This window comes from Microcebus murinus, chromosome 12 (assembly GCF_040939455.1).
Source record: "Microcebus murinus isolate Inina chromosome 12, M.murinus_Inina_mat1.0, whole genome shotgun sequence".
Classification (NCBI taxonomy): Eukaryota; Metazoa; Chordata; class Mammalia; order Primates; family Cheirogaleidae; genus Microcebus; species Microcebus murinus.
Window position 1 is genome coordinate 8,655,581 of NC_134115.1, and position 16,364 is coordinate 8,671,944.

Consider the following 16,364-nt stretch of genomic DNA (forward strand, 5'->3'; position numbering starts at 1 on the left):
ACATTCTGAGGTACTAGGGGTTAGGAATTTAACATGAATTTTTTTTTAATTTAGTGCAAACACATATCCCTTTTTCTCTCAATTTTTATTCTGTTAAAATACACACACAATTTACCATTTTAAACATAGAGTTCAGTGATAGTAAATACTTTCATAACGTGCAACCACTCTGATCAGCCATCTCCACAACTCTCTTCATCTGGTAAAACTGAAACTCTGTACCTATTAAACACTAACTTTCTACTGACTATAGTCCTTGACGAGCACCCTTTTACTTTCTGTGTCTATGAACTGAACTATTCTAGGTACCTCAAATAAGTAGCTGTCTTTTTGTGACTGGCTTATTTTATTTTGTATAATATCCTCAAGGTTCATCCATCTTATAGCATATGTCATAATTTTCTTCCTTTTTAAGGTTGAACAATATTCCATTGTATGTATTAATACATACCAATTTTGCTTATCCATTCATCCCTCAGTGGACATTTTTGCTATTGTGAATAATGCTGCCATAAACATGGGTATACAAATATCTGTTTGAGACCCTGCTTCCAATTCTTCGGGGTATCCTACCCAGAAATGGAATTGCTGGATCATAGGATAATTCTAATGTTAATTTTTTGAGGAAGCACTATACTGTTTACTATAATGGTTGTACCATTTTATATTCCCACCAACAGTGCACAAGTGTGCCAAACATATAAATTTTGAGGGGACACAATTCAAACCACAGCAGTCAACAAAAGCTCAAGCAACAAAACAAAAAATGGATAAGTTGGATTTCATTAAAATTAAAAATTTTGTGCTTTAGAAAATACATAACAAAATAAAAAGATAATCACAGAATAGGAGAAAAATTTTGTAAGTCATATATCTGATAACAAACTTGTTTTCAGACTATATATAAAGCACTCTCAAAATTCCACAATAAAAAGACAACCCAGTCTTCTACAGGAGGCCTACACACCGCTGGTTGTGCTGCTGCAATGTCTCTAGTGATCCCTGAGAAGTTCCAGCACATTTTGCGAATACTCAACACCAACATCGATGAGCGGCGCAAAATAGCTTTTGCCATCACTGCCATTAAGGGTGTGGGTCGAAGATATGCTCATGTGGTGTTGAGGAAAGCAGACATTGATCTCACCAAGAGGGCAGGAGAACTCACTGAGGATGAGGTGGAACGTGTGATCACCATTATGCAGAATCCACGGCAGTACAAGATCCCAGACTGGTTTCTGAACAGGCAGAAGGATGTAAAGGATGGAAAATATAGCCAGGTCCTGGCCAATGGTTTGGACAACAAGCTCCGTGAAGACCTGGAGTGGCTGAAGAAGATTCGGGCCCATAAAGGGCTGCACCACTTTTGGGGCCTTCGTGTCCGAGGCCAGCACACCAAGACCACTGGCCGCCGAGGCCGTACTGTGGGGGTATCCAAGAAGAAATAAGTCTGTAGGCCTTGTCTGTTAATAAATAGTTTATATATGTAAAAAAAAAAAAAAAAAAAAAGACAACCCAATTTAAAAATGGCCAAAGGATGAATAGACATTTCTCAAAAAAAGATATAAAAATGGCCAATAAGCATATGAAAAGGTACATATCATCATTAGTTATTAGGGAAATGCAAATCAAAACAACAGTGAGATACCACTTCATCCCACTAGGATGGCTGAATTCCAAAGAAAAACAATAAGGAGTGCTGACACGGATGTGGAGAAACTGAAACCTTCATTCAATGCTGAGGGAATGTAAAATGGTGTGTATGCTTTGGAAAACATTTTGGTAGTTTCTCAGAGAGCTACTGTAGGCTCCAGTAATTCCATTCTTAGGTATATCCCTCAAAGAAATGAAACAATATGTCCACACTAAAACTTGTACATGAACGTTCATAGAAGCATTATTCATAATAGCCAAAACATGGGAACAGGACCACCAAAACCACTCCTGCTTTGGAACCAGACAAGGTTAAATGGAAGTCTACAAAGCTGAGCAGCATTGCTCTCAGATAGATCTTGGTCATTCCAGGTGATGACTGTACCACTTGTTAATGGCTAAGCAGAACTCTAGTAATGTGGCAGTATCTTTTGATTTTTATTTCATGAGTTATATCTATGACCATAATACATGATATGGTGTAACACTGACATTGTTGATCAGATTTAACTATCTAATGTAAATAAGTCATATGATAATACTTATATTGATGATCAAATGTCTTGGGAGACTTAGTTAAAGCCTCCTCATGATGTAATACCAATGGGAAATGGCTGGCTTGAGGAAGAACTGGATTTAATTAACCATCAGCTAATTTCTAGCTAAATAATCCTGCATAAGTTTATCATAAAGTACAAACAGCAGTAGATCAAGGGAGAGGATGGTATTGGGGACACCTGAAATACACTGGAAACAACCCAGAGTATCCTTCAATGAATAAATGGATAAACAAAATGTGATATGCACACATATGCACATAGAATGGAACATTATTTAGCCATAAACAGGAATAAAGTACTGATACATGCTACACAATGAATGAACCTCAAAACCATTCTGCCAAGTGAAAGAAGCCAGTCACAAAAGACCAGATATTGCATGATGCATTTATATGAAATATCCAGAATAGGCAAATCTAGAGACAGAAAGCACATTAGTAGTTGTTGGGGATTGGGAGGAGGGGGAAATGGAGAGTGATTAAGTAAATTAATGCATGTAACACCTTAAACTTGGGGCAATCAGTGCACATACAAATAGTGCAGTCCCATTCAGCAGTTACATGACAAAACAAAGGGAAAAGCCTGGGTAGAAATATACCAACTTGTATGCTATGGAAAATATAAAAACTAGGTTAACTGAGAAACAGACAATGTTCTTAGATGAGAAGATTCAATATTATGAGGATGCCAATTCTCCTCCCAACATAATATATATATTTAATACAATTCTAATCCAAATCCAAATTGGCATAGTTATCTAGATAAGGAAAAAAACTGATTCTAAAATGTATATGAAAGAATAAAGGTGTGAAAATCACAAGGAAGTTTCTTAAAGGGAAGATTATTAAGGGAGAGTGGGATGGGGAAACTTTGCTCTATGTGGTAGACAGTCAAAGATATAGTTGCCATCAGTTCCTTCCCTCTCTCAAATACATTGCTTCTCACATCAAGAGGTGGAGAATAACTCCCCTCCTATTGAATCTGGCTGCCTTGCGACTTGATCAATAGAATGTGACATAAATTCTGTTCTGCAGATGCTAGGATTAGATCAAAACCCTGAAGCTTCTTGGAAAGCTTGTTCCTGGGAAGCTCCTTCTTGGAACCCAGTCACCATGCCACATGGAAAGGCCACATATACCTTCTCCAGTCAACAGCCAGCATCAATGGCTAGCCATGTAAGTGAGCTTTCAGATGACTGCAGCCCCAGCAGACATCTGACTACAGCACATGTGAGCAACCAAACTGAGAACCACCTAGCTGAGGGCAATTAGTCCACAAGACAATGAGCAGTGATAAGAAATTAGTTTACACGGCTAACTCTAGGAGTGGTTAATTATGCATAAATAAACAGAGTACTCCATCAGGTAACAGATAAAGATAGACTACTAGATCCATGGGACAGAATGAAGTTACACACCCAATGTCCCCTGGTGAGCATAGGGATTTGTAACAGATCTCATCATTTAAGAAACACGACACTGGCTTGCCCAGTTACCTTCTACAGCATGGCTCCTTTAGTGCTCTTCCCTAACATATCAAGATATGAAATTATTTTATCTCTTTATATCATCTGTCACCTGCCGCCATAACGTGAATTCCTAGATCTCCACACCATCTAAAGCTCTACAACAGTTCTTAGACCATAGAGATGCTTGATATTTTTTGAAAGAAAAGAAAGATACTTCTGTTTACCAAAGGAAGTGGAGCCAGCAAATGGCCTCCAGAGCAAATACAGCAAATCATTCACTCATCTGCCTGTGATTTAAGCATATTAACTCATGTAACCACACAACTGCCCTATGGGGCAGTTACCCTTATTTCCTCATTTAGCAGATGAGGAAAGCACAGAGAAGGCAAGTAACATCACAAAAGTTACACACATTTAAGTGCCAGAGCCAGGACTCACACCTAAACAAATGTGGCTACAGATCCCCCAGTCTAACCTCTTAACCCCTCCACTAACTGGGCTAAACCCTTACAACATATCATATGGGAAAAGAAATCCCATAGAGACTTATATAGAAAAAATACAATTCTGTGTTAATATTAGAAAATCCAGTCGATAAGGAGGACTCCTCAAGCCCAACTATACAGGTCATACTCCTCGAAAAAAGAAAAAGAAAAACTTTTATATAGTCAAAATATGCATGATTTGAAAATCAAAGGACAAATATCTCTAAAGAGGTCTAGTAAAACTCTAACAGTCAAACAGGAAGTGAAATGGGCAATTAACACGAATGGATAATTAACTGTTAGGACATAGGTGGTAGAATCTCTTACAATCCTCTAGGACTGCAGTCCCGAACCCCCAGGCGGCAGACCAGTACCCGTCCCCGGCATGTTAGGGACCGGGCCGCAGAGCTCCGCGGCCCCCTTTTCCCTCCCATTTCCTCCCCGACCCCCACTCCGTGGAAAAATTGTCTTCCAGGAAATTGGGAGGGTGGACGCACAGCAGGAGGTGAGCATGGTACGAGTGATGGAACCTTCATCTGTATTTACAGCTGCAATGGGGAGCACCCCCTCCCCCAAGAAAGAATAGTCTTCCATGAAACTGGTCCCTGGTGCCAAAAATGTTGGTGACCGCAGTTCTTGGATACTCTGGATGCCTGCCATTCTCCTATGGGGGGAGAACAGAAAAGATCATGGAAAACAACTTATAATCTAGAAATGGCCATACTGAGGGCACAGGCCTGTCTGAGGACAGTCTTCAGAGTTCTCCAACCCCAATGAGAAGTGCCAAGAACTCTCCAGGTGCCAGCAAACGACTCCTGCCCAACTCTCATCACGAACTGGGAAGACCTGTCATTTTCTGAAACTTTCATTACTTATGAGATGCTCGAAACTTGGAAAAACTTCAAATCATTTAAACATCTCGACATCGCTAAACTCATGAATGCTCTGTATTTTAAAACCTCCACTGGTGATCTGGTCGGGAAGAGTGTCTACGAACGATCCTTGACGCTGACCGCCCCAACCCCTCGGCCCACGGACACCCCTGACCCCACTCTTGCCCGCGTCCGACCCCAGACGCCTGACACGGTCCCCAGAGATTCGCCCGCCCATGGCCCCTCTCTCACCCTACGCAGCCCCGGTCCCTGACCCAGAGACACATTACTGAGCGCACATACAGTCTCTCTATTACCACATCAGACTCTCTAATCTCAGCGGTCTTGTACAGAAAAAATAGCTCTTATAATTAGGTCCACTTCCGGAACCTCTGGGTGTTGTTAGAACAGCTGAGCCGCCCGCCTAGGGCTGCGCATGCTCGGTGTGGTCCTGAGGCCGCGCCGCCCGTAACAAACATGGCGACCTCCGGCTGCTCGGGCTGAATGACAAGATGGCGACTTGCACTTGTAACTCTGCTCCAGAGACGGCCATAGTGAGGTGGTGTTTCTTCCGTACAGGGGGACTTTCCTAGGGACTCGGAGATTCTCTCCTGCGGGAGTAGAAAATGGGGAGAAAGTGCATTTGGGTCCAGATTCCGGCTAGAGAAAGTTTGGATTGAGATCTGGAAAAAAGCCCTGGAATGGAAGACAACGACATTGAGTTAGAGCCGCCGGCTGGCACAAAGACCGGCGCTGGGGAGGACGCCGGTGGGAGCGGAAGGCCGCGAGCTGTGGGAGGACGCGCCGAGACGCGACGGCGGCTAGCGGGGGCGGGACTGGGCGGTGCGGGTCGCGGATCCGGACAGCGGCCAGGCCGCACGTGGGTGGACACGCCCCGCGCGGGCGTCGCAGTCGTCCCCGCGCACGTGGAGGCGGCCGCGGCCGGCGCCCCGAGCGTGGGCGCCGGGGCTCCGCCGGTCCCAGGGCCGCCGCTTGAGTCTGGTTTTCCTCATCTGCACGCTGGAGACAGGAACGGGGCCCTTTACCAGTCCTGTGTGAGAGTCACCGGCCGGGGCTGTCGTGAAGGGTACAGGCTCAGAGCAGAGGGCCGCGCGGGGCTGCTTCCCCACCACCCTCAGGTTAGGCTGTAGGGATGAACTCGTGTGACCTAGAGTGACGGGGGACTGGTCCAGGTGGGAGGCCGCAGGTAACAGGCTCTGCATGCAGGATGTCACGTGACCCATTCGTCAGATGCGTTAAACCAAGTCTCAGGAAGACTCGCATGCCTAGCTTTTAACCACCTGCACCTCTCCTCTGTGCTGTATTCATCACCCCCACGAATTTCCAGCCTCATCAAGATAGAGGGGAAAAAACAATAGCTGAGGGATGTTTACACGGGAAATACAGCTTATATTAGAAATACAGCTTCCAGGCAGCCACAGCAAAGAAGGAAACCAGATGAGTGGGGACTTAAAGGTGAAGAGCTTGGCATCTTGTGGGAAGTCAGACTTTGGACTCTGAACTTTCAAGAGACTGTTAATGGTTTCTGGCCTCCTGGGTGCTCCACTAACGGGGCCCCTTTGTCCCAGGCCCTTCTCCTCATTCCCCTAAATCCTGGGTCAGCCTTTAACTGCCACTGAGCCTTTGCCTAATGACAGGTGCTCATTAAATCTGAAATCTGAGGTTACTAAGTATAAAATTCACTGGCTAAGTTCTCTTCAAAACATTTGTATGACCTTTGTATGATCTCTATCATGTGTGGGAGCCTCAGGTAGAGCCTGATTCTGTTTCTAGGCGGCTTTACCAGGGACCTATTCAGTGCCCTTCAGTTAAAGACTACCAGGAACACACTGGTAATTAAATATAAATTACATTGCAAGGAAGAAGAATATACAACATGGGGTACTGTGGGTAGTCTTGGTAGGAGTTAGAAAGAAAGTATTATAGGATGAGGCTTTGATTGGATGATTTGGAATAGAGTCTCTGAACGTAGAGGTTTACTCTAGATTGGTTGTTGTCAGAAAGCAGGCGCAATATGAAGATTAAGTATTTTGTGGGTGGCACAGTGACCTTGTTTTATGTCTGCTCTTAGACAACATTATAAAGTGCCCTTGTTTTTGTTTCCATTTATTATGGTCTCAGAATAACCTGAAGTTTCTGTGAGATTGTTTATGTCCAACAGGAAAATAAAATGGCCTAGCTGTGAGTGTTAAATCACCTTGCAATAACATTGAGGTATAGTGGTGAGGCCAACATTGACAAAATTGAAGTTAAAAATAGTTCTACAGTAATATAATAGTTGGAGACTTCAGTACTCCATTCAAAATAATGAATAGAAAAAATATCAATAAGAAAACAGAGGACTTCAACAATACTATAAACCAACTGGACCTAATAGACATAAACAGAACATTCCATCATAATAAAGGCTACATGTGATAATCCACAGCTAACATTATACTCAAATGGGAAAAGACTGAAAGCTTTTCCACTAAGATCAGAAACAAGACTTTCACCACTTCCACTCAACATATTAATGGAAATTCTAGCCAGAGCATTTTTATATCCTAGCAATGAATAGTCTAAGAAAGAAATTATGAAAATAATTCCACTTACAACAGCATCAAAAATAATGTAATACATAGGAATAAACTTAACAAAGGAGGTGAAAGACTTGTAAAATAAAAACCATAAAACACTGCTGAAAGAAATTGAAGACACATAAATAGAAAGAAATCCTGTGTTCATGGGTTGAAACTCTTAATATCATTAAGATGTCAATACTACCCAAAGCAATCTGCAGGTTCAATGCAATCCCTATCAAAATCCTAATTTTTTTTTTTTTTTGAAATAGAAAAATCATCCTAAAATTAATATGGAATTTTAAGAAACTCCAAATAGTCAAAACAATCTGGAAAAAGAAAAATAAAGTTGGACTCACATTTTCCTAATTTCAAAACTTACTTTAAAACTATAGCAATCAAAATACCATGGTTCTGGCATAAAGAGAGACATACAGACCAAAGGAATAGAATAGAAAGCCCAGAAATAAACCCTTGCAAATTTGTTCAAATGATTTTTGACCAGGGTGCTAAGACCATTGAATGCAGAAAGTAGAGTCTTTTCAACAAATAGTGTAGGGAAAACTGGATACAGTGTATCTACATGTAAAGGATGAAGTTGGTTTCTTGCCTTATGCTATTAATATATACATAAATTAACTCAAATGGATCAAAGGCCTAAATATAAGACTTAAAACTGTAAAAGTCTTAGAAGAAAACATAGAGGAAAAGTTTTATGACATTGGCTTTGGCAGTGATTTCTTCTATGACCAAAAGCATGGGACACAAAAGAAAAGAATAAATTAGACTTTACCAAAATGAAAAACTTGGTGCATCAAAGAACACTATCAACAGAGTAAAAAGGCACCTCATGGTTTGTGTGAGGAAATATTTGTAAATCATATATCTGATAAGGATTAATAAGCAGAATACATAAAGAACTGCTACAACTGAACAACAACAAAAAATCTGATTCAAAAATGAGCAGAAAATTTGAGTAGGTATTTCTCCAAAGAAGATGTACAAATGGTCACTGAGCACAATAAAAAAGTTCTCAACATCACTAATTATTAGGGAAATACAATTCAAAACCACAATGAAATATCATTTTGTATCCATTAGAGTGTGTATTACCAAAAAAAATGAAAGAAAATAAGTATTGATGAAGATGTGGAAATACTGGAACCCTTGTACATTGCAGTCAGGAATGTAAAATGCTACGGCCACTGTGTAGAACAGTTTGGGCCTTCCTCAAAAAGTTAAACAGAGAATTAATTACATGATCAACCAATTCCACTTCTAGGTATATATCCACAAACAATTGAAATCAGGGACTACAACAGATACTAGTGCCCCATGTTTATAGCAGCATTTCACAATAGCCAGAAGGTGGGAACAACCCAAATGTCCATCCCCAGGGAATGGATAAACAAAAGGTGGCATATACATACTATGGAATATTGTTCAGCCCTAGAAAGGAATGAAATTGTGATACATGCTACCACGCAGATGAACCTTGAGGAAGTTACGCTAAGTGAAGTAACCCAGACACAAAAGGACGAGGATTTTATGATTCTACTTACATGAGGTAGCTAGAGTAGTAAAATCATGCAAACATACAGTTTAATGCTGGTTTCAAGGTTTGAAGTGGAAAAAACAGGGAGTTACTGTTTAACAGGTACAGATTCAGTTGGGAAGACAAAAAGAAAATCTGGGATAGATAGTGGTGATGGTTTCACAACAATGTTAACGTACTTAATGCCACTGAACTGTATGCTTTAAAATGGCTAAAATGGTAAATTTTGTTATATATATTTTACCACAATAAAAAAGGCAGCAATTATTAATCCCCAAAGTAGAGAAATTAAGTCAAGGATGCCTCCATGTCAAACAAAATGATCTCTCTTTTAGACAAAGAAAACATTTCCCTCTGAGAGTTTTCTTCATTTTGGTATGTCAAGTCTCTTTAAAACTTTGGGGGCTGGGCGCAGTATCTCACATCTGTAATCCTAGCACTCTGGGAGGCCCAGGCGGGCTGATCTGTTGAGCTCAGGAGTTCTAGACCAGCCTGAGCAAGAGCGAGACCCCCCCGACTCTACTAAAAATAGAAAAAAATAGCCAGGCATGGTGCTACATGCCTGTAGTCCCAGCTACTTGGGAGGCTGAGGCAGAAGGATCGCTTGAGCCCAGAGTTTGAGATTGCTGTGAGCTAGGCTGATGCCACGGCACTCTAGCCCGGGCAACAGAGTATGACTCTGTCTCAAAATAAAATAAAAATAAAACGCTTTGCAAAATGGTAAAGTTCATGCAATGGGATGATTTTTTCAGTCAATTTTTTGTTTACATACCATATGTGCAATTTTTGGCTTTAAGCCATCAAGAAAAATGTCAGTAGGGCACTGGAAATGTCAACATCAGGAGCTAATTCTGAATATTGTCTAAGGATATTGTTTAGGGAGATGCTTTCTCATATTTTACATTACTTTTACCTAAATTAATATTTTAGGGCCAGCGTAGGGACTCATGCTGGTAATCCTAGGCCAAAGTAGGAGGATCACTTAAGGCCAGGAGTTCAAGACCAGCCTGAGCAACATAGCAAGACCCTATCTCTAGAAAAAAAATTTTAAATCTGCCAGTTCCTTGTGTTATCTGCCTTCTAGGGAAAAAAAAAAGGAAAGAAAAGAAAAAAAATTAGCCAGGCATGGTGCCGCATACCTGTAGTCCCAGGTGCTCCGGAGGCTGAGAGGTAGGGGGATTGCTTGATACCAGGAGTTTGAGGTTATAGTGAGCTATAATCATCCCACTGCACTCTAGCCTGGGCACCAGACTGAGAACCTATCTCTAAAGTAATAATTATATTACATTATTATTATTTAATAATTTAATAATTAAATTTTAGGGATGTAATTTTTTAGTCCAAATTGTGTCTGAGGCCTCCTCATACCAGTTAAACAGACCATCGAATAGCAGGAATGCTTTATTGTTGCTATTGTTTTAACATGCATCTCAGATGAACAATTTGTACATATTAAAGTTCTACAAATGTAGCCACTGTGATTCCAAAATGTGGAATGAGGTATAGTCAGGAGTTAGTGTTATAATACGAAAAAATAAAGGAAGTAAGTGTGTGGTCTGGAGAAGGCACAGTTCTAGGTTGAACAGCCCGCACAAGAAGTAGGCCCGTCAGATGGCGCTGTGTACCCGGGGCTCCGCAGCCTGTAGGCAGAGATGATACGCAGCCTTCACCCCACAATCTCTGCAGGTGCAGCACCAAGCGACAAGGGGGAGATGTGTCACTTTATTAGTATAGGCCATATTTTCTGAGTCTCAGCACCTAATGAGGAAAAGGGGCACAGATTTTTTGTGGTGTTTACCTGGAGTTCTATAGATGTGGTCGAAATATTTCTGTCCTCTGCTGCCTTTTTCTGGTCTTTTGGCTAGAGAAAGCTGGCTTTTGGAGGCACCTTTCTGTCTACATTCATTGGTGTTTGCCTTTAGCCTGATAATTTCCCTTGCTCTGAAGTTTGCTTTGTCTCAAATCAATATAGCTACTATAGCTTTCTTTTGATTATTGTTAGCATGGTGTATCTTTTTCTATTACTTTCCTTTTAATCTGTGTCTTTATATTTAAAGCAGGTTTTTTGTAGACAACATGTAGATGAGTCATGGTTTTTTTAAATCCACTAGGACAGTCTCTGTCTTTTAATTGGTAGATTTAGACCATTAATGTTTTAAATGATCATTGATGTAGTTGGATTAATATCTACCATATTGCTCTTTATTAATGCCCTTGTTTCTTTCCTTTTTTGCCTGTGCTCTTTTCTGCCTTCTCTGGTTTAATTGAGCATTTTATGTAGTTCCACTTTCTCTCCTCTCTTAGTGTATCAATTATATTTATTTTTTTAGAACTTTTTTTAGTGGTTGCCCTGACTTTGCAATATATATTCATGACTAATCCAAGCCCTCTTTCAAATAACACTGTAACACTCCATGGGTAGTGCAAATACCTTATAAAAGAGTATTCTCAATTCCTCCCTCCCATCTCTTATAACATTGCTGTCATTCGTTTCACTTATCCATAAACTATAATAGCTGAATACTTTGTTGCTATTATTATTTTGAATAAACTGTTATATATTACATCAATTAAGAGTAAGAACAAGTGAGCAAGCCAGGCATGGTGGCACACACCTGCAGTGTCGGCTACTTGTGAAGCTGAGGCAGGAGGTCCTCTTGCACCCAGGAGTTCAAGGCTGCGTGAGCACGATCGCACCCGTGAACAGCCACTGCATTCCAGCCTGAGCAACACAGGAAGACCCTCCCTCTAAAAACAGGAAAAGAAACAGTAGAATTTTTATCTCCATTTACTCCTTCGCTACTGTTCTTTCTTTATGAGATCCAAGTTTCTGATCAATATTGTTTCTCTTCTTTTCAAAGAATTTTTTTAACATTTATTGGAAAGCATGTCTACTGACAACAAATTCCTTCAATTTTTGTTTGTCTGGGAAAATATGTCTCCTTCCGTTTGGGAGAGTAATTTCACTGGATGCTATGTAGTCTGCTCCTTTCTTTCTTCCCCTTCTGGTACTCCTGTTGTGTGCAGGAGGCCGAGACAGGAGGATCACTTGAGTCCAGGAGTTCAAGACCAGCCTGGGCAATATAGTAAGACCCCATCTCTATAAAAATTTTAAAATTAGTGAGGCATGGTGGTGCATACCTGTGGCCCCAACTACTCAGGAGACTGCGGCAGAAGGATTGCTTAAGCCCAGGAGTTCAAGATTATAATGAGCTATGAGCAAGCCCCTGCACTTCAAGCTGTGAGACAGAGCAAAACCCTGTCTCAAACAAAAAGGAAAGAATATAATTGTTCACCAAGTCCTAGATCCTGAAGAATTTCTCATGAAATTTCACATCTTGGACCAGGCACAGTGGCATATACCTATAGTCCCAGCTACTTGGAAGGCTGAGGTGGGAGGATTGCTTGAGTCCAGGAGTTTGAGAGCAGCCTGGACAACATACTGAGACCATCTCTAAAAAATAAAAACTTAAATTTCATATTTTTATATTTACATTGAAATCTTTGATCAATTTTTTCCTTTGTATAAGGTGTGAGGTTAGGTTGAGTTTCATTATTTTGTCTATGGATATCTAATTGCTGTAGATCCACTTGTTAGAGAAGACCATCCCTCTGCTATTCAATTGATTTTGAACCTTTGTCAAATATCAGTTGGTTGTACTTTGTACTTGGGCGGATCTATTTCTGGGTTCTCAATTCTGTTCCTTTGAACTATCTATCACCAATACCACACTGTCTTGATTTCTGCAGCTATATAGTAAGTCTAAAAATTGGGTAGAATAATTCCTCCCAAATTATCCTTCTGTTTCAAACTTACTTCACTGAGCTGTGTTAAAGAAAAAATGATTCATGACACTTGTTAAAGAATGGTAAGACAGACTTTGTTCAGAGGGACTACTGCAATGAGGTTTTGCAGTACAGGATAGAGATTGGGCTCAACTGTGACTGTAAGGAAAGATAAGATTTTATACCCACAGAGCAGGATGAAGGGGTGGTCAGCGGATAGAAAATTACTAAAAGGGAATATCAGGGGCAAGAGGGATTCTGGCTAAACCAACATAACAGGATTGTTGCCGAAGGCATTCCAGGATGATCAGGCATCACCTGGGGATGGTGGAGGATGAGGAATCCAAATAGATATCGACAGTGATCAGATACCAAGATAAAGGATTCTGGCTAAATTGACTTTGCAGGACTCTTGCTAAAGTTAGACAATACATACTTGAACACAGAAGCGTAACAGTCAGGATTTAGTTGAAAACAGAGTTTGAAAGAGACTGACTAGAGTTTGGTTAAGAAGAGAAGTTTTGTCAGCTGGTTGGATCTTCCAGAACTACAAAGAATAAGAGTGGTGAGGGTAGACATATTTTCCTGTTCCAAACGTAGGACAAGAGTATTCAGTCTTTCATCATTTAGTTTAATGTTATTTGTCGGGTTTTTTTAAAAACTTACCAAGTTAGGAAGTTTACCTCTATTCCTAATTCCTGGCAGTTTAAAAAAAATTATAAGTGAGTGTTGAATTTTTTCAAATTCCTTTCCTGCATCAATTTATATGATCATGTGATATATTTTTCTTTAGCATGCAATATGGTGGATTACACTGAAACAGCATGTATTATATAAAAGATTATATATATAACATTTAAAATATATAACAGTTTACATTGAAACAGCTTTTCATTCCTGGAATAAACATCACTTGTTCATAGTTTGTAATTACTTTTATATACTGCTGAATTCTTTTTGCTAATATTTGTTAAGGATTTTTTTCCATCTATATTCATGAGGGATATTGTTCTCTAGTTGTCTTCTTCTTGTTGTTATTGTTTTTCTTGTACTGTCTTTAGTTTTGTTATTAGAGTAATACTGGCCTCATAACATGAGTTGGAATGTGTTCCTTCCTATCCTTTATTCTGTAAGAGATTGTGTAGAATTTGTGTTAATCTTTAAATGTTTGTTACAATTCTCCAATGAAGCCATCTGGGCCTGAAGATTTTTTTTCAGGTATTTTAAATTATAACTTCAGTTATAGGCCTATCAATACATCTATACTATGTTGTAAGAGAATTTATGCTTTTTGAGGAATTCATACATTTTATCTAAGTTGTCAAATGTATATTTATGGAGTTGTTTATATTCCTTTTTTTATTCTTTTGATGTCTTCAGAGTCCATAGTGGTATCTCCTGTTTCATTCTTGATATTGGCAGTTTACTTCTCCTCTATAGGCTTATCAACTTTATTGATCTTTTTATAGAACCAACTTTCATTTACTTGATTTTTCTATATTGTTTTTCTTTTTCAATTTCCTTGATTTCTGCTTTTATCCTTATTATTTTCTTTCTTTTGCATGCTTTGGGCTTCTTTGGCTTTTTCTGTTCTAGTTTATTGAGGTAGGAACTTGGTTATTGATTTGGGAATTTCTTCTTTTCTAATGTAAACCTTTGGTAGTATAAATTTTCCTCTCACTAATGTTTTAGCTGCATCCCACAAATTTTGATATGTTGTGTTTCCATTTTCATTCATTTCAATGTATTTTTGAAATTTCTTTGAGACTACCTCTCTGAACTATGAATTATTTAGCATTGTGTTTTCAAGTGTTTGGAGATTTTCCTGTTATCTTTCTGTTGTTGATTTCTAGGTTGATCCTATTGTGTTCAGAGTACACACTGTGAATGATTTTGATTGTTTTGAATTTGTTGAGATTTGCTTTGTAGCTCAGGTTATGGCACATCCTGGTAAATGCTCTATGAAGAATTGAATAGAATGTGTATTCTGCTGTTTTGGGGTGCAGTGTTCTATAAATAGTGATTAGTTCCTATCGGTTGATCATGTTGTTGAATTCACAAAGGCACGGGGAAAACCGTGTGGGTGACTTGGGGTGACGGGCTTCAGTTAAATCCTAGGTTAGTCCAGGGAGACATACCACCGCTCCCTTTCTTAACTTCTCACAACCCTCAGCCCCACAATCTCTACATCTCTTCAACATGGCCGCCCACAGTTCAGAGTATCCGCATGGGCGCCGCCATAGTGGCGTCAAGCCTAAGTCACTGAATGGGTAGCGGGTTTGGCCGAGCGCCATGTTGACTACTGGCAACCTTCGTCCACAAAGACTCTGCTGAGCATGCGCACATCCAGGCAGCGCTGTACTGAGTCCTGAGGGTCCTGGGATGCAAAAGAAAGTAGGTCAGTTTCTAGTTCTGGCGACTGTTATCACAGCCGGAGGCAAATGACTGCTATCCTAAGAGAGCGTGGCTGAGGGGCTGGGAGTGCAGCAATGGGAGCATCAGTGGGCTGAGTGAGAACGATCTCTGATGTCCCCGATGAGCCTTCGGGTTAGTGATGGGGGCGGTCATCGGATGGAATAGTGGGGGTTGGAGTGATCTCTGATTGTGGATCTGTGGGCGGAGCCAGGTGGCGTGTGGGGTCCCAGTGGGGTCTGGGTGCGGATCTGTGGGCGGAGCCAGGTGGCCCGTGGAGTCCCAGTGGGGTCTGGGTGGCGGATCTGTGGGCGGCGCCAGGGTGGCCTGTGGGGTCCCAGTGGGGTCTGGGTGCGGATCTGTGGGCGGAGCCAGGTGGCCTGTGGGGTCCCAGTGGGGTCTGGGTGCGGATCTGTGGGCGGAGCCAGGTGGCCTGTGGGGTCTCAGTGGGGTCTCGGTGGTGGCTCTGTGGCGAGTGAGGGCGGACTGTGGGGTCTCGGTGGTGGCTCTGTGGGCGGCGCCAGGGTGGCCTGTGGGGTCCCAGTGGGGTCTCGGTGGTGGTTCTGTGGCGAGTGAGGGCGGACTGTGGGGTCTCGGTGGCGGATCTGTGGGCGGAGCCAGGTGGCCTGTGGGGTCTCAGTGGAGTCTCGGTGGTGGCTCTGTGGTGAGTGAGGGCGGACTGTGGGGTCTCGGTGGTGGCTCTGTGGCGAGTGAGGGCGGACTGATCTGTGGGCGGAGCCAGGTGGCCTGTGGGGTCTCAGTGGGGTCTCGGTGGTGGCTCTGTGGCGAGTGAGGGCGGACTGTGGGGTCTCGGTGGTGGCTCTGTGGGCGGCTCCAGGGTGGCCTGTGGAATCTGTTGGGGAGGATAATTGTGGAGACTGAGTAAGGAGGGATCTGAGAGGTGAGTAATGTAGATCTTAATTGATTTCTTCTCTCCTCTATGCTTACCGGTCTGTTTACATTTTCGTTTCTGACATCATGCTATATTTTGTTA

General features: G+C 41.4%; 2 protein-coding genes and 1 long non-coding RNA gene across 3 annotated transcripts in view; 2 read left to right on the plus strand and 1 right to left on the minus strand.

Moving 5' to 3' along the window:
• Nucleotides 1–965: 965 nt before the first annotated feature.
• LOC105881350 (small ribosomal subunit protein uS13-like) lies at nt 966–1,511 on the plus strand. Its single transcript, XM_076008495.1, has one exon. It carries the CDS (start codon nt 987–989, stop codon nt 1,443–1,445), a length of 459 nt encoding a protein of 152 aa, XP_075864610.1. The 5' UTR covers nt 966–986; the 3' UTR covers nt 1,446–1,511.
• A 3,169-nt stretch (nt 1,512–4,680) lies between these two features.
• On the minus strand, nt 4,681–5,461 carry LOC142874358 (uncharacterized). The gene is made up of 2 exons (XR_012922170.1): nt 5,353–5,461; nt 4,681–4,827 (listed from the first exon to the last, which is right to left on the minus strand). It is a non-coding gene; the product is annotated as an uncharacterized LOC142874358 (long non-coding RNA).
• Nucleotides 5,462–15,375: 9,914 nt separating this feature from the next.
• The window catches only part of ZNF484 (zinc finger protein 484), a 78,736-nt gene continuing 77,747 nt past the window's right edge, over nt 15,376–16,364 (plus strand). Inside the window, exon 1 of the mRNA XM_012782964.3 lies at nt 15,376–15,505. Within this exon, the coding sequence (XP_012638418.2) occupies nt 15,485–15,505 (21 nt within the window). The 5' untranslated portion in view covers nt 15,376–15,484. The remainder of the gene's footprint in view (nt 15,506–16,364) is intronic.

Bases quoted from the DNA above. Each gene is read 5' to 3' on its own strand.
- LOC105881350 (XM_076008495.1), top strand. From the start codon at position 987: ATGTCTCTAGTGATCCCTGAGAAGTTCCAGCACATTTTGCGAATACTC.